The sequence below is a fragment of the Penaeus chinensis genome, chromosome 1 (assembly GCF_019202785.1).
Source record: "Penaeus chinensis breed Huanghai No. 1 chromosome 1, ASM1920278v2, whole genome shotgun sequence".
NCBI lineage: Eukaryota > Metazoa > Arthropoda > Malacostraca > Decapoda > Penaeidae > Penaeus > Penaeus chinensis.
In genome coordinates this window covers 8,380,053-8,400,052 of record NC_061819.1, presented here as the reverse complement: position 1 = coordinate 8,400,052, position 20,000 = coordinate 8,380,053, and the positions used below count along the sequence as shown (strand labels likewise).

Genomic DNA, 20,000 nt, shown 5'->3' with positions numbered 1-20,000 from the left:
ACACACACACAAACACACACAAACACACACACATATATATATATATATATATATATATATATATATATATATATATATATATATATATGTATATGCATATATACATGTATATATATACTTATATATATACATATATATGTGCTTGTATATATATATATATATATATATATATATATATATATATATATGTATATATATATATATATATGTGTGTGTGTGTGTGTGTGTGTCTGTGTGTGTGTGTGTGTGTGTGTGTGTGTTGCACAGCAGCATCTCATGTAAGCAAATTTCCTTCAGTTCACAGGAACAGAATATGGTCTTTCTGTAAATAAACACATATATAAATATTCAACTTTTCGGAAAATGAGAATCATATTCATGGTTTAAGGGTGTTAAAGACGCACTGGAATTTTACAAGACAAATACTTTTTATATTGGAATATCTCAGAATCCCAAAATCTATGCCATTTTATGATAACTCATCACCTAGAACTTTATAATAAATTGTAAGCAAACTAGGCCAGGTCACTGATGAGAATTTTGCCTTGTCGAGTATTAAGATGCCAAGTCTACGGAATCGGATACTGACAAGTTAACACGGTCTTCGCCAGTCCAGAGATAGTGGTCAGCGGTGCCTCGGGTGGTGTGTCTACTTGCATTTCGGGAATCGAGGCCAGAGGTCTAGTTTCATTCTATGGAAAGTGACCTCGGTACCTTTCCTTAAGATCATCCCGGTAAGTGCTACCTCTTGGCATTCATAAATCCAGTTCTCTCTGGTCTTGCACTGGCAGCATATTCCAAATTCTGCCAGCGTGTCAACATGATTATTCTCAAGAATGCTAATGTATCTAGGGCCGTTTAAAATGACACATCAATCTTTACCAAGTATCCTCGGTGCTGAAGTGAGCATGATAGTCATGGGACGGGAGTCAGTTTATATGATATGTGGTCTTGCAGAACACCCTATCATTCAACTTGTAGCAATGGAGAACCCTGTAACACCCGCATATACACACAACGAATGCTTGCGTGTAAAACCTGTGGCGTATGCAATGCTTCCTGGAAAAGTGAAACCCGCAATAAATCCTCTTGCCTATTCACAAAGCTGTGTTAACGGTCAATGTATAATGCAGTCGGGTGATCTTAACCCATACCCTAGCCAGCAGCTGATCTTTGAGCTGAAAATGTATATGCATCTTTTGTGAAGGAGTTACCTACAACTTGTTAACCTCTTCCTTTATAGAAATGCGCACCAAGGGGGCTTAATGATCTTGGCCAAATAGTCACCATCAGATCCCAGATGTTCAGCGAAAGAAGTTTAGACACAAGTGTCTAACAGCCGTTTGCTGTTTATTCTTACGATTTTTTATGTCTTCGTTAAAATTAGGGCGATACATTTATATATTATTAATGTATCGCATAGGTAGAATTTTCTATTGTTTTGTGGGTTTTGGTGAAGGAAATAAACAGAAAGAAATTGTGAATATTAAAGGAGTTTACGTATCTTTCCAAGAATGACAACATGAGATTCAACCTGACCAAGTTCACTCCTGTATCTCAAACTGTTTATGAGAGTGATCAGAGCGACAGGAGTAGAATCCTAAGCGGGAAGGATCTCATTGTAACGGAGCTTATTCCCAGATTCCTTGTACTATTCGAATCAAAGGAAAATGTCGGGTCTCCTCCATCCAGAATTGTCTCGTGTAGAGACATTCTGATGGACAGGGCCATCCACAGGGAAACGAGTTAGGTGACCGTATAGCCTGAGTTGGCTGTCCCCGATTGTGCAAGTAACTGGTCCTGTGCCGGTCTCGCGGTGTAGCCGTCGGTTGGACACATGGTCCTGCCAACTGTACCCTATGATCAGGCATAGGGACTTCTTACAAAAGACGCGACTCCAAGCGCTAGTTAGGGTCTAGGTTTCACTTCCACAAAGCAAAACTGACATTGTGAAGGCCCTGAAGACACGTAACTTGATCCTTCTGCACAGGTACCGGTATCTTCAAATACTTTTGTTGACCGTGTTCCTGGCTCCTGCTACCAGATCAATATCTCTGATATACTGGTTTGACAGCCTAGAAATATGAATTACGCTACCAAGGTATGTAAAGCTCTCTTTGACTTCGACGTCCTCTCCGCAAGCCTTTATCGACTAACAGGCACCCAAAATCCTGGACCTTGGTTTGGTCCAGGAGACTTCTCGACCCAAGGGGTTCGCCTCATTGCTTAATGTATCAAGAGCCGCAAGTAGAAATTGCCCAGTATTGATCCGCAGTGACTTTGGATAGCAGCGCTGCCCAGTATCCAGTCCATGCAAGTGTTGAAAAAATGTTGGTGCAAGGACAGCCTTGCCTCACTCCTGAATTACCAGGGAAGAAGCTCGACAGGCCCCCACCACACTTTACAGTACCAGTATATGGTTATAGCATTATTTCACTATTAATGATATTATCATTATGAAATCGGAGAAAACTGAGGGATTACAACTCAACAATATTTTACAGTTTCATGTCATGGATGAACATCGAGTTTTCTTTACTTTGCAATCAATCATTAAAATGATGTAATTCTGGGCTCCAACTTCTTGCAATCTATAAATTGCAGCGCTTCCTCTCGGAAGGGGGGCCTCTGGTCTTCGCATACCATGAGAATACCTTTGCCCACTCCTCGGGTTCTGTCTCAGAGCCATGGCCTTCACTTTGACTGCTCACGTCTTTAGATTTATCCCACAGCGGACAATGGCTGGCTCTATTGACGATGATTTTCCCAGTAGATATGACTGTAAAGTGAATTGCATATGAGCTGCTTTGGCATCACTCTGGCAGTTGTATATCAGTGATACTGACCGTCAAGTGTAAAATAACGCTGGTGCTTTAATGTGATCATGGAACCTGCAGTGGACGGTTGAATTGAAATCTTTATTCTCATCCCTAGTGAGGCCGCGCAGGCTTTCATAGAAGGTTCCGAATTTCCATTACAGCCAATACAGCGCCATTCAGATTTCTCCTAGCCTTTTAAGCAGAGATATACGGCATTTCTCTCTCACTTCCTCTGACTTTGGGATAAGGACTATGTTAACGCTGTTCTACGGTTTACTGATGACTCACGGAAATATGAGCTGCCATTCTAGGTGTGTTATGGGATAATGTATCCCATACTTACATGCAGAACAATGAAAACTGGTTTTATATGCTCTAGTATGGGCAAGTCTTTCTGCTGAAAGGCATTCTTGACTTACCCTTAATCTTTTGTTTGGTAATTCAATGCCCTAATATCACAGATGTGCATCGAGGGTCCGTGCCGTGTGTGTATATGTATATGTATATATATATATATATATATATATATATATATATATATATATATATATATATATATATATATATATATATGGTAGAAAAAACCCACAATGCAAAAGCTAGATTTATTAAAATTGTGATTACAGTTTCGAATTCCATCCTCAGGTCTGAAGAAGAAGGGGAGAGGAGGGGCTATAAAAGAGAGAGCTTATGTCATCTATCTATCTATCTTTATATATATATATATATATATATATATATATGCGTGTGTGTGTGTGTATTTATATGTATATATATACACAGTATGCTCTATATAAATATATATATATGTATGTATATATATGTGCATATATATAACATATCATATATATAAATATATATACACATTTATGTGTATATAAATATAGATATTATACATTATTTATGTATATATATAAATACATGTATGTGTGTGTGTGTGTGTATATAGACATATATATACATATATATACATATACATACATATGTGTGTGTGTGTGTGTGTGTGTGTGTGTGTGTGTGTAGTGTGTATGCTGTCTATATATATATACATATATACACACATTTTATATATACATATACATATATACATCTGTATACATATATACAAATATATATACATATATACATATAGATGTACATATACGTACATATATATATACATATATACACATAGATATATGTATGTATGTGTGTGTGTGCACAAACTCGTATGGGAGCGTGTGTTGGAGGTATGTATGAATGTATGAGGTAGTGTGTGTATACTTATTGAAAGTCTGTATACTCTGAGAGATGAGTTTATTTCTATCCTCTTAGTCGGGTCCCTATGTTGTTAATAGAGCAGCACACTTATCAGAATAGTACTGTTCTTGAATGATCCCTGTATCTTTATAACTAAGCAGTAAATTTTCATCAGCTATTCAATCAAATATTCATGGGGCCGCCAACATTCTTATTTACCACGATGAATGATTTGGAAAATACTTTACTAGAAATCACAGATAATCTTAAAATTTCATTTAGAAACAAAGAAAATCGGTTATTAATAGACCAGATGATGTCATATGCAAGACAAGAACTACTTGACATTCGGTAATCCTATTTATCCTAATTAGAAAAAAATTGATATAGAATTAAATCTAATTTGACTATGTTCTTTGTTGTTAATAACAAGCATTAATGTTTAAAATTGTAAAAGTGTACATTTATATTCAAGCTCCCTGTCCAGGAGCAGAGGTGGCGCATGCGCAGATCGCCACACGCCCTCTCACTACAACCATGTCAGCCAGCGGGGTGAGTACGAGGTATCGTCTTGAAATATCGTTATTTATATAACTGATCGAGGTGTTGTCGATGGATTAATCACATGGACGGTGTTCATTGTTGATCCAATGTCGATAGTAGACAGGTTTCCTTGGCGATATGTTAATAATAGTGTCGATAATCGTGGCATTGTAAGAGGCCGGTACAGCTGGGTCCGTACGTGAAAGCTGTGATCGAACCGGAAGGTGCACATGCTATTAGTTGGAGGTTGTTTCGTTGTCATGTTAACTTAGGAGTTAGATAAAATTCACGAGTTGCAATTAAAACGGAAAAAGGTTTGAAAACTAAGTACCATGAGCCTTGTCGGTACAAACTTAAGCGTGATATACGTGGCATTTAACACATGGTAATTAAACCTCGATATTTCCATTTTCCGATCCATACGACATTCAGGCAATAGATATGTTAGTGCTTGATCGGGAAAGTTTTAAAATACCGTGTAAATCACATGCTGGTCAGGGGTCGCACTTATGTTGCAGGCTGGCCTTCCGCTCACGAAGTATGCATTTAATTGCGAATTCCAAAGCTTTCCCCTTTTGCATGAATAATTTAAGATTGAAACCGAATGAATCCACTGGAAGGAATGTTCGCCAAATTGCATCTTTGGAATATATTGCAGATTAGAGACCACACTTGAGAACAATGGAGCAGTTTTCGTATTTTCTTTTCATGCCCAGGCCAACTATTATCATATAGGTTATTGAGAACGACTTGGAGAGAAAAGGAAATGGACACTGAAATATTACAGAATATAAGAACGTAATAAATACAGGCACAGCTGCAGTGGCCTCATGTGGGTCACAGAATAATGAAAATATCTGCTGCATACCGCCGTGCAGAGATGGTCTACAACACCCTCACACGGCCAGAGTTCTTGATGTCCTTTTTCTGTAAGTTGGCAAGTGATGATAAAGGGAGGTACAGGGAATAGGGAATAAATAAAAAAGGTCAGGCTTGGATTTGGGGTTTGCTTAATTCCCAGGGTTTGGGACTTCGTCAATATGTGAAGGGTTAAATGTCTTGGCCTCTTAAGTATGTGGTGAACAGATGGCAGATTCAGTTCACCCAGACAACTCCCCATGAATTGGCTACCCCTTCTCTGCTCACTTTTATGCCCAAAACAGAAAGTTTCCAACTCCATTTCACAATCTGTTTAACAATGTGTGACTGAGCAATGCCAAAGGGATGGGTTAAATTTAGTTTTTGCCCCTAACACTCCCTGGGAATTGTCTTCACCTCAGTATGCACAGCAAGATGGATCCGAGCACTAAGTAGACTGTGGCTCTGAGCTGAGCTTTGTGATATTCACACTTGTATATGCATGTTATTTCTTCTGTTCGCTATTTCCCTATCATGGGCTTGGACCAAGGACCTTCACCCCTTTACTGTGGACATAATCTTCATTACAGGTAAAGTTTACCTTTTACCATATGGCTCTTTAACTCTTAGCTTTGCCAGATGGCCAGTGTCTATAGCTCAGCCACATGAAGACAATATTCATTATAAAGGAGCAATTTCTTTGTTAGGTTTATTCTCTTGGCATGCTGACAAGGCCAGCAAGTGTCCATGATCCGCCAAGCAAGACTTCTTTTAAACATCTTAGTAATTTATTTATTCCTAACCTAGCTTGCTGTGTAAGAGTTTGTTGCCATTTGCCAGAGTATGGAGTATGAGGCAAGTCCAGTTGCTTAGTAACATGCCAATGAAAGGGAGCATATCACGTGCTTTCTTTCTCTTCCAAATACTGATACAAAATTATCTATAAAAATGATTTTTACAATCTGACAAAAAAGGGTTAGTTACTAAGAGCAATGCAGAGAGGTAGAGGGAAATGGATATTACCATCTTGTAGATCATAAGAAAGTCGAATATAACACAAGTACAGCTGTTGCTTCATCTTATTTATTGCAAAATGACCAAAATATATACACCACCACCACACTCCCAGGCCCAACTGCAGGAGGGTTGTCAGGAGCACACAGAGTCAGACGTATTTCTGATACCATCATTGAGGGGTTAATGTTGCCATTTTTGCAAATTTGCAAGTGCTAATAAAAGGGGTACAGGGAGAGTCGACCCCTTCCAGGGAATAAATAGAAGGCACGAAAGGTTAGGTATGAATTTTTGGATTTGCATAATACCCTTGTTTTGGGACTCTGCAGGTTGTCCCCCCCCACTCTTGGTAAAAACAAAAAAAAAAGTCTACAGTTATTTGATAACCAAGTTATCGTGTAGTTGACCGATTTAGTTACTCCTTTGAAGTGTTCTCATACTGCTTTGTAGCACTATGGCGTCGAACAAAGGAAAAATCAAACCAATTGAAATACGACTCCACTCCCTTTTTGGGTTTGGAATAACCAAACAATTGGACAGGACTATCAATTAGTAGTCTTAGGGGATAGCCTGGTGGATAAATTGATTAAAAGTTAAGTGTAGTGTCAAATGCTGTAAGGTGATGTATATATTTGTGGTCACATTTGTTTGTAATTTAGGAAGTGACCACACCCCACAGACTGGGGTGTGGTCACACCCTGCAGTTCAAACCCAAAATCTTCCAAACCCAGGGACTTGAACCTCTGCATGGCACTTGTCAAAACCTGTTTTCCTCATTCTATATTTTCTGCCTGCCCAGCCCATATTTCACATTTTTTTTTTTTTTTTTTTTTTTTTTTTCCCCTTTATCCCTAGATTTCCCCAGTCTTAATGCATGTACATAAATGTGTACCCTTCAAATGAAACTGCCATAATTTTTAAGGTTGAAGCTCTGTCACAGAAATGTAGATCCCCATTTACAGCTTCTTTTAGAGCTGCTGTATCATAAAGTAGTAAGGACTACAGTGTAAAACATGAATTAAGGAATTTAACATTCCACTTTTGACTTCTCATAGTATGGATACAGTAAGCTAGGACAAATTTGAAGATATCCTTGTAGAGGAGGACAAGTGGCAGTTGTTGGAACAGGAATAATCTGCAGCAATGCAACAAATAAGGGAAAAGGATCTTAGCATTGGTAAAAACCAAATGGCATATTTTGCATATGCCATTAAAAATAAATCTCATTAAGTTTATTCCAAATCTCTAGTGTCCAGGATCAAAATTTTATATACACCTGGACCAGCCTTAACTTTTAAGCTCAAACCTGAAATCTGCACCAATCATGTATTGATGCATAATTAAGTCAACTCAATAGATAACATGGAGTCGAGATGTCTTTTATAATCTTAGCAGAAACAAAGTTCTGGAAGTTCATAAATGTGTTCTAATTTGTGGGACATTCAAAACTTGATATCCTCAACAGTGAAATGATAAAACAAAGCTCACAGAATTCCAGAGTTTTGACAAGGCAATTTTATATCCAGGTTGAGTAAACACTTCACATTATGAAGTGTTAATTAAAAAGAAGTTTCAGAATAAAATTGATTCTTTAAACTTTAACAAACTACAAAACTATGGAAATTTGATCCTTTACATCCCAAAAAATTTACCCTACCCCTGCCCTCTGATCACACACAAGGAAGAGCTGTTAGAGAAAACCTGAATATGAATTATCATGATGAATACTTTATCACTTCAGTTACATTTGAATACATTTATATTTTTTTCTGTACTGACATATGATGTAATGCCATCGTATTTTTTTTTTTTTTTTTTTATATAATAATCAAAACTCTCCTTATCAACGTTATCATGTAATATGAAATGGCATTGTGGTTGACTACCATTTATTACACACATCAGCATTTTTATTTTAAGTATTTATACTGATAATCAGTGATTCATGGATCTAGCAGGTGTCTTGCATTGTTAGTGCAAGCACTATGGATTTGAATTAAACTTTAATGGTATTATACTTTATCAACACGTACAGAAGCAGGTAACATCCCTGTAGATGTGGCCCATACAGATGTACCCACTAGGCAAACTGCACCTATCTCCTGTACACCCATTTCTTTGATTTTTTTGAAAGAGCCTTGCATTATTTCATTGTATTTGTTACCATTATTTTAATGACAAATGAATAATATCAATAGTATAAGAAGAAAAATGCACTTTCCCACAATTTCAAGGAAAGGGGAAATCAGGAGCAGTCACTAAAGCCTATTTATAGACTCCTAGCTGACTGAGAACATGTGGAGCCATCTGTATGTAACAAAATTCACAAACTACAGGGGCCATTACATAAATCCTAGGTGATTGGTTTAGGCCAATGTACAACTAGGCATTTGCGGCAATGATTAGTCTTCAATTCATGTTTAGATTTATGACATGGAAATCCCTACACATTTTGGAGATCTAAATCTTGCCTTTTATTATGTTGCAAGGATTGGCATATTTATTAGTTGTTAATTTCTCAGGTAAATTGCTAGGAATTTTTTGTTCCACATGTAGTAAGCATAGTATGTACACTGGCGGTGAGGGGCTTGATTCCTGGAGTTAATTTAGGGGAAATTTGGACTTTGGTAAAATTGCGAGGGTATATTATAGCAATAATACCATTGAACAAATTGAAAATGGAACATAAAGGACAAATGTTGAATTGAGAGAAGGATTAAAAATTCCATGCTGGTAGAGAGATTTGGCATTTGTTGTGAATCTGTATACAGTGAACACTTGGTCATACAGATTAGTTGTATTTTAGGCATTGAAACATGGAAGTACTTAGTTGTCTTGTAATAGAATGGTACTCTTGAGTAGTAAGTACTTTGGTTGGATGCAAAACAATTGCACCCCTGAGACTATGGCAAGTACTCCAGCCAACAACCTTGGGCAGGGGGACACTACTGGAAATCCACAAACCTTACCATGTGATCCAAAGATATTTTCATTGGCTTTGCCTGTGTATTCCTCCCTGTTCACTAGTGTAATATTTTCTTTGATAGCATCCTTAGATTTTCTTTTCATGGTTTGGTCATTATGTAAATATATGCTGTTTATCATTTTGCTTTAGTTCTTAAAGCCTCATTTCTCTATAGTTGGACCCCCCTCCAGTGGAAACGTGTGGAAATGTAGCATAATTTGTAATAGAGGACAGTGTAGAAGTATGAAAAGCAAGGTATTTTCAAGATATTACTTGTTTAAGTTGACTGTGATTAACAGTTAATCTTTTCCTCTTTCAGACGCTGTACACTTACCCTGAGAACTTCAGGGCCTTCAAGGCCCTGATCGCTGCTCAGTACAGCGGTGCCAAAGTAACTGTAGACAGCAGCTTTGTCTTCGGGGAAACCAACAAGTCTGATGCCTTCCTGAAGAAGTTCCCTCTTGGCAAGGTAAGCTGCTCCTTTATTTGGGATGAAGAGAAAGGGACATGTTGAAAAATGTTGCAGCATTACATTTGCAGTAATAACACTGACCCTGACTTAAGATGTGATATGTTATACGTGATTTTATATAAAATATATATATATATATATATATATATATTATATATAATTATATTGTAATGTAATCCCCCCCCCCCCCCCCCTTCCATTTGAATGGGTGACAGGTAGCAGTGTACTAGCTACTACTACTTCATGGAATATTGGTCATACATCCTGTAGCTTGAGATTTGGAGTGTATGAAGTTGCAATGAACATGACTTATTTCAGAACAATTCCTGTTAACTTTGCAGGTTCCAGCCTTTGAGTCTACTGATGGCAAGTGCATTTTTGAGAGCAATGCCATTGCTTGGGCAGTGGCTAATGAGCAGCTCCGTGGAAAGTCTCCCATGGACCAGGCTCAAGTGGTCTCCTGGATGAACTTTGCTGGTAAGTGTTCAAGTAATATAGTGCCTTGTCAAAACATGGATAATGTAAAACTCCATTTTTAACCCCCCACAAAGTCACAAATAGATTTAAATTACTAGTGTACAAATATTTCAATTTTGCAGATAATGAAATCCTGCCAGCATCATGCACCTGGGTATTCCCATGCCTCGGTATTATGCAGTTCAACAAGGGTAACACTGAGCGTGCTAAGGAAGACATTAAGAAAGCTCTTGCTGCTCTTAACTCTCACCTTCTGTCCCGTACCTACCTGGTGGGTGAACGCATCTCCCTGGCTGACATCACTGTATGTTGCACCCTTCTCCATCTCTACCAGGTAAGTAAATGATGAGTGACAAGTATATATATGTGGAAAAATTTAAATGGCTTCTGTTGAAAGTTAGTTTTTGTAATTAATATTTTTTATTAACTTAAAAGTGAAAGAAAAATTAAACCAACCCTTTGTAAGTGTTCCTGAGTGATTGTATGTATCATGAGGGGTCAAACAAAGGGCAAAGTAATTCTTCTCCTACGATTCCCCACCTACTGCTTGGGTGCTGTGAATAACCAGTTGAAGATACAATATCCAGTTGATATAAGAAAATTTAGTTTTTCCCTATTGATTGTATTAAAACACTACGTTCTAAAATACATAACCTTTTTTGCAGTATGTGCTGGAACCCTCCTTCCGCAAGCCTTATCAGAATGCCAACCGTTGGTTCACCACTCTGGTTAACCAGCCTCAGGTAAAATCGGTTATTGGTGAATTCAAGCTCTGCGAGAAGATGGCACAGTTTGATAACAAGAAGTTTGCTGAAGTCCAGAGCAAATTGAAGCAAGGTGGAGGTGACAAGAAGGTAAATTTTCTTATCTGCAATTATTTATAGTTTGGGTATATATGCTAAGAAATATTTTCAACAGAAAATGACACAGAAACTTTCTCAAGAATTGTGAAAAAAAAAAAATTAACTTCCTAATTATTAGCCATTGAGAGATGTAAAGGCTTGCGTAGATATGATCTACCCTCTGATAGTGTTCCCAATTGTTTCAATAGAACATGAGGGGTCAAACAGGGGGGAAAGAAATTCTTATCTGTATCACTGCTCACTTATTGAGTTGGGAGAACCAGTAGAAGAGACATTTTCAAATTTAGTTTTTCTTAAATGCTAGTACTTCATAACAATTACGCTGAAAGCATGAAGCATAATTCGTAGACCAAGCTATTCCAAATGTGCACATCTTTGTAGAAGGAGACTAAGAAGGAGGTAAAGAAGGAACAACCCAAGGAGAAGAAGGAAAAGGAGTCGTCCCCTCCTGCAGCTGCCCCCGCACCTGCCCTCAAGCCCAAGGATCCCCTGGATGCCCTTCCTGCAGGGTGAGTTGGTCTTCAGAATCTGTGCTTGTGTGGGGCCACTACTACTTGAATGATAGATCCTGAAATAGCAAAAGAATTATTTTACAAGCTGCATATGGCACATCGTGGTAGGGTTTAGTCTAGCTTGTATTTTGACAATGCATACTTGAAATCTATAAGGTGTTCTGCTCTACTAGTTGGAACATTAGTATTGTGTAAATAGGAGAAGTGGCTTGGAAGGCAGTTTTGTAGAAAATCCATTTGATTTTAGGTTGCTTGGGAGTTGTGCCCAGCAAGGGGATGGACCACCCAGCGAGAGTGGAAGTGGGATTTCTGATACTACAGTGCTTCCTTTGATAAACGAGGTGTTCCTCAAGCACATGGAAGATCTTCCTAATATGGTTTTCTTTGATATAGAGACAACTGGTTTAGATTTAGATTGTGATATTGTACAGCTTTCTGCTGCAGTCGGGGATCAAACCTTTAATCAGTATGTTTTGCCAAGTAAACCGATAATGCAACAGGCTGCTGAAGTAACTGGTTTAACTTTGAAAGATGGTGTATTGCATTTGAAAGGAAAGATAATAGAAAGTGTTGGGGCAAAAAATGCATTCCAGCATTTTGTGAGTTGGTTAAAGCCTTTTGCTCCATTAGTATTGGTAGCTCATAATTGTTACAATTTTGATTCTAAAAGGTTGGTTAATTCAATGGAAAAGCATGGTGTTGAACCTGCCTTGCATGAGGTTGTCACTGGATTTCTGGACACCTTGCCTCTCTTCAGACATGTTCTCCCCAATCTGACGAACCACAAACAAGAAACTATTGTTCGTGCTGTACTTCATGAAACCTACAGTGCACACGATGCACTTCAGGACGTAAAATCACTTCAGAGAGCGGTAAATATTTTAAATTTACCAGTTAGTACTTTGAAAACTTTCTCTTTTACTTACGAGTCTCTAAAAGAGAAGATGGAGTACAGTAGAAAAGCAAAATTGAAATCCAAAAGCCTAAAACCTCTAGTCGGGTCAAACTACATATCTGAGAATATAGCAGACAAACTAGGTAAAGCAGGTGTTGATTTTGAGCTTCTAAAGTCCTTTTATTTGAGAGGAGGGAAAGAGTTCTTAACTGAAGTATTCAGTGAGCCAAAGGGACCAGACCAACCTCAAGCCAGACTGCGTGCAAGTACTATTCATAGTATCTGTGAATATTTTTCAATGGTGTATGCAGAAGGTGCTCATGCAGGTGTGGGGGTCTTAATGAAAGAATCAGTTGCATGAAAATGGTGTATTTTCATTTTTACATTATCCCCCCTCACACGTACACAGGCCATGCACAGAAATCTAACTTCTAATATGTTCCTATCATATATACATAATTTTGAGCTTTAAACCTTGTATTTTCTTGGTAGTGGAGGATACAAGTTATTTTAAGTTGTGCGTCATGCAAGTGGAGCAATTGTGCGTTTTTTAAATGTCGGATGAATTTCCAAAGTTAAAGGTTAGCATCAGGGCAGTATGTTGGAACCTTTTACTTAGCTAATTGCTCCATTTAGCACTTCAGTTTGAACTGCAATTGGTTTTCTGTATTTGCACTTTTATTGTTTTTATACTGCTCTTGTGTAAAAAAGAAAGTCTTTAGTTTTGTACATTATGAATTAGAAAGTTACTTCACCACTATGTAGGATTTGATTTGTACAAATATATGCATTTGTACAGGTAGTAGTTTCTTTTAACTACCCTGGTTTATGTAGATTTGAGGTTTTGTTGTTTTTTTATGATTTTATACTTTTTAGATCAATTGGTTTAATATGTAAATTGAAAATATTCCTGTTAGTTTCGTGTTCTGGGAAGTGTTTACAAATCTGAGTTATGTTGGGACAGCCGACTATTTTGATAGTAAACATGTAAATGCACTGGACTTGACTGAAAGGTGTCCGTTTTGTTCATTTTTCTGGTCAACTACAAGCTGGTGTGTGTTATACATACAAATGAACTGGTTTATATATTCTGATATATCCAGACAAACCAACATTATTGAAACTAGTGTATATTTAATAGTACTTATGGCACTTGTTTCTTAATTTTTCTCCATTACTTTTGTTTCATTTCAGAAACTTCAACTTGGATGACTTCAAGAGGTTCTATTCAAACAACGATGAAGAGAAGTCTGTGCCTTACTTCTGGGAAAAGTTTGACAAAGATCATTATTCCATCTGGTACTGTGAATACAAGTAAGTAGATACAATTGTCTTTTGTACATTATTAAATTCAAATATAGGAAAATTTTGTGGTTATTTTATCCCAGTCCCATCTTCATGTGTGGTGATTAATTCGGTATATTTAAATTTGTGAGGATTACTATTTTAGAAGTCATTGATGTATATTTTCACTGCTTATTCATTTGTAACAATTTCCTTATTATAACTTTACATAGGCAATGTTCTGTTTTTTGTCCATGAAAGGATGATCTCTCCTTTGATTACATAGAAAAGTAACTAGTGCTTTATACTTTATTTTTGCAAATGGTGTCTGGTACAAATAACTGCTCAACTCTTAGGGAAAGGCAAATAAATTATTGCTGGTAAATCAAATTTGAATTCATGATCAATGGTGATATTGTTTAGAATAATTTTCCTGTTATTATGCATTTTTAAAATCTGTGTTGGGGTGTAAATAAAACTTGGTCGTTTTTTACATTATTTCAAAGGAAAAGTTTACTTGTTAGTATGCTTTCACAGGGAGACAGACCATTAAATTGAAATAGGCTTTAGAATCCTCTAATTAACTTGGTTGAGGAATAGTTGATGCTACTTAAATAAAAAGAATAGCCTTTCAGGACTGACTTGGCAAGTCATGTACAAAAGAAAGCTTAATCAAAGTTGGTTTACAATTTTCTGAATTCATGTACATTTCTCTTCAAAAGCCTATAGCCTGGATTAATGTGTTACTTGACAGGAATATAATCAAAATTGTGCATACAACTTGTTATTAATGTCTAGAAATTGGTGACTAACAAGAACCTTGTATTTTTCAGGTATGCTGATGAACTCAGCAAGGTGTTCATGACCTGCAATCTTATTGGTGGTAAGTTGAATTGATGAGGTTATCATTTCATAAGTTAAATTGCAAACCTACCTTTGAGTATTAATTTTACAAGTAAATTTGTACTTTGTGTAAATGGTTTAATCTGCTCTTGCAATACCAATTGCTTCATTCACTTCTCCCTCTCCAGGAATGTTCCAGCGTGTGGATAAGCTCCGCAAAAATGCCTTTGCCTCCATGTGTGTGTTTGGTGAAGACAAGGCCAACAATATTTCCGGCATTTGGGTCTGGAGGGGACAGGAATTGGCCTTCCCTGTAAGTATTTACTTAGTTTTAATGAATTTGAATGTACAGATTGATGGTGTTTGTTCCCAGGTGTTCAGGAAAAACAAATTGTTAGAATCCACTCTTGGCAAAAGGTGTGGGGACAGACCTCATATTTGCTTCCTATTTTCAGCTCAGCGATGACTGGACCGTCGACTATGAGTCCTATGACTGGAAGAAGCTTGACCCTGCCTCGGAGGAGACCAAGAAGCTAGTTGACCAGTACTTCAAGTGGATTGGGGAGGACAGCAAGGGCCGCAAATTTAACCAGGGCAAGATCTTCAAATAATTCTAAACCTACACAAATGTTATATCCTAATGAGTAAATAAAATTTACCTTCAGTTTGTTTTTTCTTAGTTATTGAACTCTTAGTAATTTGCTTATTCAGTAGTGTTCTACATAATTATTGGAAAGATACTCCTGCCTGTGGTATAAGAAGACAAAACTAAATCTTGTAGAAGAGACAGATGATACTGGTTAGTTCATTTAAATACCGAAATGATGAATAGGAAATTGTATTGACCAGAAAAGTACAGTAGTACCATTGTTTTGAAACCTAAAGTTATATTAGACCAGACAAGATTGGTCAGCCTTTGGAAACAATATGGCTCGCCTGCCTCGTTGACTGATGCAGCATCAGCACAGTGCGATGCCATTCCCCTGGATGTTGCCGCAAGTCCTTCCCCAATATTGCCAAATTTATTTTTGTTAAAATAACCTCCCCAATGCCATTTATATTGGCGCACCCCAAACCTGTCCGACCATATCAACCTCCTCTCCCCCATCAGTGCCAGAAATATTGGTCTTGGCACACTCCATATTTCGATGCCCTGCAAAATCATGCCTGTGCGCCAATTATGGCTCCCATGGAATCTGAGGAAGCATTGTTCAGATTCAAACTTGGCCTCGCTTTACGCGTGGCCAGGCTGGAAGCATGCTGCCAAGATTCTTACTCCATACTCCCATTTTCAATTTTGCCCTTCGGCCCCCTTCCTCCCAAGACGTTTTACCCCCCAGTATCTCTTCCTCACGTTCGCTCAAACCTTCCCCCTTCCTACCAAGATACTTGTACATCACCACCACCATATCATACGTTCCCATTCCTATACCCTCCCCCTCCGTCTTTTGTCATTCCAAATCCCACCCTCGGTCCCTTGCTCATTGTTGTCCGGGGGGGGAGGGTATCATCCCTGCCTTGGAGCTCCGCCCTCACCTCAACAAATTTTGCATGGTCTTTTCTCGTATCCCTTTCCTTATCTCCACTTATGTTAATCGTTAACTCTGTTTTTAACCTTTTCACCACAATACTTTATTATGAATGTACTTGGAGGCTTCGCCCTTCGCTGTATTTTGTGAATACGCTTCTGAACTTCGGTGTTGACGCGGCAGAAATTTTTCGGTTAATTGGAATTTTCTTCTCCCCTTTTCCTTCTCTAATCCCTTGTGTCCACAAACCAAGGTATGAGAGCCATGCTGAAAGGCCTCCAGGAGCCATGGGCACGTTATTCCCTTGGTTAGTCGCGATCCCTTTATTCCTGAAGGGTAGACCGTTTCTCTTTACCGCATATTTCAGGCTCCTCATGACCAACAGTGAAGGTTCTGTATCCTTATTAGGGGCACTAAGGCTTGTCCCTTGACCAACTAACCCATCTAAATTTGACTTCTCTGTGGTTTCTTGACCCTTGCTCCGACCGCCGATGCTCTTCGATACCCGCTGTCACCACTATCCATTCCGAATCATTCACCCTCCTCCCTTATTACTACTATTCATCCTTGTCCTTCTCACTCCCCCCCCCCCTCCTCTTCCTCCGGCTTTCGTCCTTCAGCTGCTTCTACCTCTGCAAACATTGAGTATTCCTTTTGCCCCGGCCATTTGGGATTGATTCCTTGATTTCCCCTACAGCCCCTTAGTCTGACAATACCCTTCTCCTCCAACAGTCGTACCCTGATACTTCGCTCGTTGTCGTTGTCGTCGTCGTCGTCGTCGTCGTCGTCGTGGCGGGGGGGGGGGGGGGGTAAGAGACGGGGACTAAGGCCCAGTGTATGGTTTACTCCTACCCTTGTTCTCAGCCCCCGTCTCGCCTAATTTTGCGTGGTTTTAAACTCGTTTTTACCCCTTTTCGACACAATGTTTCATCATGATGTTATATGGCCTTCGATGTCGGGCACAGTTGTGGTTTGACCATTAGCCATTCTGGAAACACACACACGTCCTTATTCAACCAAAAACTTCTTTCCTAGAAGCCTTCGCCCCCAAGCCCCACCCTATCGCTATAATTTAAATACGCCTCTAATGACTGGATATTGACGCGGCAGAAAAAAAAATCGATAATTAAGTAAATATCAACCCTGGCTGGCAAACCTATTCTTACCCAACCTCACTCTTCCCTTAATACTTATACTGGAACTGTTTTCTCCCCGACTTGTTATATTGTCTACAACAAGTAGCAATCAGACTGAAAGCTACCTGTTTGCCTATCTTGAGTATTATGCAGTAACAGTACAGTACTACACTATTCCTCAGAGGCCAGCGTAAATCCTACACCAATATTGCTAAGATAATTTTGTGAACATGACCTTCCCCATGAAGTTCACATTGGTGGAGTGTCCTTCCTTGTCCGACCACATCGACCCTTTCCCCGTCATTGTTCCCCAATCCCTTGCTCGGGGCTTAGGAGACGGGGACTGAGGCCCAATGTAAGGGGATCACTCCTATCTTAGTCCTCAGCCCTCGCCTCAACTAATTTTGCATGGTCTTTTCTTTTTTTCCTTTTCTTTATCCCTTTGCCCTGTCCACTTATCGTAACCGTTAACTAGTTTTTGCTATTTTCGCCACAATACTTCATCATAATGCTCCTTACTCCTTTATCTCCTTCCCCTTCTATCAACCTTGCACCCTTTTCGCTACCATACTACCCTTTAGTACTGTTCAACCTGTAACTCTACCGTAATCATGAACTCATTCCTAACCCTTTTCGCCACTATACTTTACCGTAGCGCTCTATGGCCTTTGATGTCATATATGTCTTTGCCCCCAAGCCCCACGCTATCGCTCTGTTTTGAATACGCCACTAATTACCTTAGATGTTGACACAACAGAGAATTTGAATAAATAAAACGTAAAAATTCCTCGTCAATGTCAGAAATGTTGGCGTTTTTGGCCACACTGCCCATCTTCCCCTTCTCCATGTGCGCCATTCCCTCTTTTCCCATTATGCTTACCGCACCCACATGGATGCTCATGTGACTCCCTTAGGCGCAACAGTGTCCTCCGTTGATTTACATAGGGGTTCTTGTGCAGTTCTCCCAGTGTTCATCTTCCTTCATCTGACAGATACTCTCCATTTTATCTAATCGCCGTGCGCCCGTAACCCTTTCCCCTTTTACTAATCCCCGCCTCGCCGTGGGGGGCTTAGAAGGCGGAGAATGAGGCCCAATGTAGGCATTTCCCCAACCTTGGACTTCAGCCCTCGTCTCAACTAATTTTGCTCAACTTCTCCCACTCTCCTTTCCCTTCTCCATTTCATCCCCTTCTGCCCACTTATCCTAATCGTTAACCCATATTTACCCTTTTCGCCGCAATACTTTACCATAATGCTGTGAATCATTGACTATTCTGGAAATCCACAAACATTGCTAAACTAAAAAAAAATAACCTAGGGGCTTTGCCATCAAGCCCCACCTTATGGCCACATTTTGTATACGCCGCTAATGACTTAAGATGATGACGCGGCAGGAAATTGTAAATAAATAAATTAATAATCCCCGCCTTACTCCATTTGCTGGCCCCTTTACCTTTTTAACTAGCATACTGTCTTATAGCGCTTTATAATCTTTGATATCTAATACAAATTTATCCTAATCGTTAATTCGTTGTAACCTTTTTCACCATAGTACTTTACCACAGTTCTATATAACCTTTGATGTCTAGCACATTTGTTTGTTTTACCATTAACCATGTCCCGCTTCCTAATCCTCCACGCTGGCGCTCTGACAGAACTGGCTGGCATACTTCTCCCTCGCTCTCTACTATTCCTCTTCCTCCACTATCTGTTTTCACGTAAGTGGTGTATGTATAGCCATTCCCCAAACCTCCTGACCTTTTACCGCCATTCCTCTTGCCTTCCATCAAGACCTCCAGAGATAACACTCCCATCTCCTATAACGTTCCTATCTCTTTCTCTGAACTTCATTCTGCCTTACAGTTGTGCCGCAACACCCACAAAGGACCTGACGGTATTTATTACCATATGTTCCAACGCCACCCATCTTCCTCTGTCCTTCCTGATTATCTTCAACCACATTCGGACGGCAGGAATGTGTCCTCATTGGCGTGAAGGCCTTATTCTACCCTTCTTGAAATTCAATAAATCTGATACCCTCCCTCAAGATTACTACCCCATTGCTCTAACTAGCTGCTTGTGCAAACTATTAGAATGGAAGGTTAACTTCCCGCTTAATGTAGCATCTTGAATATCGGTCTTTCTCCTTCCCAGTTTGGATTCCGTCATGTAGGAAGTACAGCTGACCATTTGCTCATAAAGACCTACAGTAAATCCGCATTTGCACCCCATGGCTCCATATCAACCATAGTCTTTGACCTAGAGAAGATATATGATACTACATAGCAGTAGATTATTCTTTATAAATATCTTCCTCTCCAGTCGCATTTTACGAGTGAAAATTGCCTCTTCCACATCATCTTTTTCTCAGTTCGGAGGTGTTCCGCAAGGCAATGTGATCAGGACCACCTTGTACATCCTTGCTGTTAATGGCATTGTTTCAGTTCTACCGCTTTTCCCTCCTTTGCTTATCCCTGCCGTAACCCTTAACCTTCTTTATCTTCTCCCCTCTTTACCCATTCCAATACCATACTATCCTAAACTGATGTGC

General features: G+C 39.0%; 1 protein-coding gene across 3 annotated transcripts; it reads left to right on the top strand.

Annotated features, from left to right (window-relative positions):
* The first annotated feature begins 4,533 nt into the window (after positions 1 to 4,533).
* On the top strand, positions 4,534 to 15,448 carry LOC125025339 (elongation factor 1-gamma-like). 3 transcript variants are annotated; one of them, XM_047613324.1, is made up of 10 exons: positions 4,534 to 4,610; positions 9,758 to 9,907; positions 10,252 to 10,387; positions 10,510 to 10,721; positions 11,053 to 11,241; positions 11,632 to 11,759; positions 13,852 to 13,971; positions 14,775 to 14,824; positions 14,973 to 15,097; positions 15,240 to 15,448. In XM_047613324.1, the coding sequence occupies exons 1-10, from the start codon at positions 4,596 to 4,598 to the stop codon at positions 15,393 to 15,395; spliced, it is 1,281 nt and encodes a 426-aa protein (XP_047469280.1). In that variant the 5' UTR covers positions 4,534 to 4,595; the 3' UTR covers positions 15,396 to 15,448. The 3 variants fall into 3 exon arrangements, with proteins under 3 accessions (XP_047469280.1, XP_047469270.1, XP_047469271.1); XM_047613314.1 differs by lacking the exons at positions 14,775 to 14,824; positions 14,973 to 15,097; positions 15,240 to 15,448 and having other exon boundaries at positions 12,010 to 13,935; XM_047613315.1 differs by lacking the exons at positions 14,775 to 14,824; positions 14,973 to 15,097; positions 15,240 to 15,448 and having other exon boundaries at positions 4,574 to 4,621; positions 12,010 to 13,935.
* The last annotated feature ends 4,552 nt before the right edge of the window (positions 15,449 to 20,000 follow it).

Bases quoted from the DNA above. Each gene is read 5' to 3' on its own strand.
- LOC125025339 (XM_047613314.1), top strand. The intron at 10,722-11,052 runs GTAAGTAAATGA...CCTTTTTTGCAG, and splicing joins CCCTTCTCCATCTCTACCAG to TATGTGCTGGAACCCTCCTT. The intron at 11,760-12,009 runs GTGAGTTGGTCT...ATTTGATTTTAG, and splicing joins CTGGATGCCCTTCCTGCAGG to GTTGCTTGGGAGTTGTGCCC.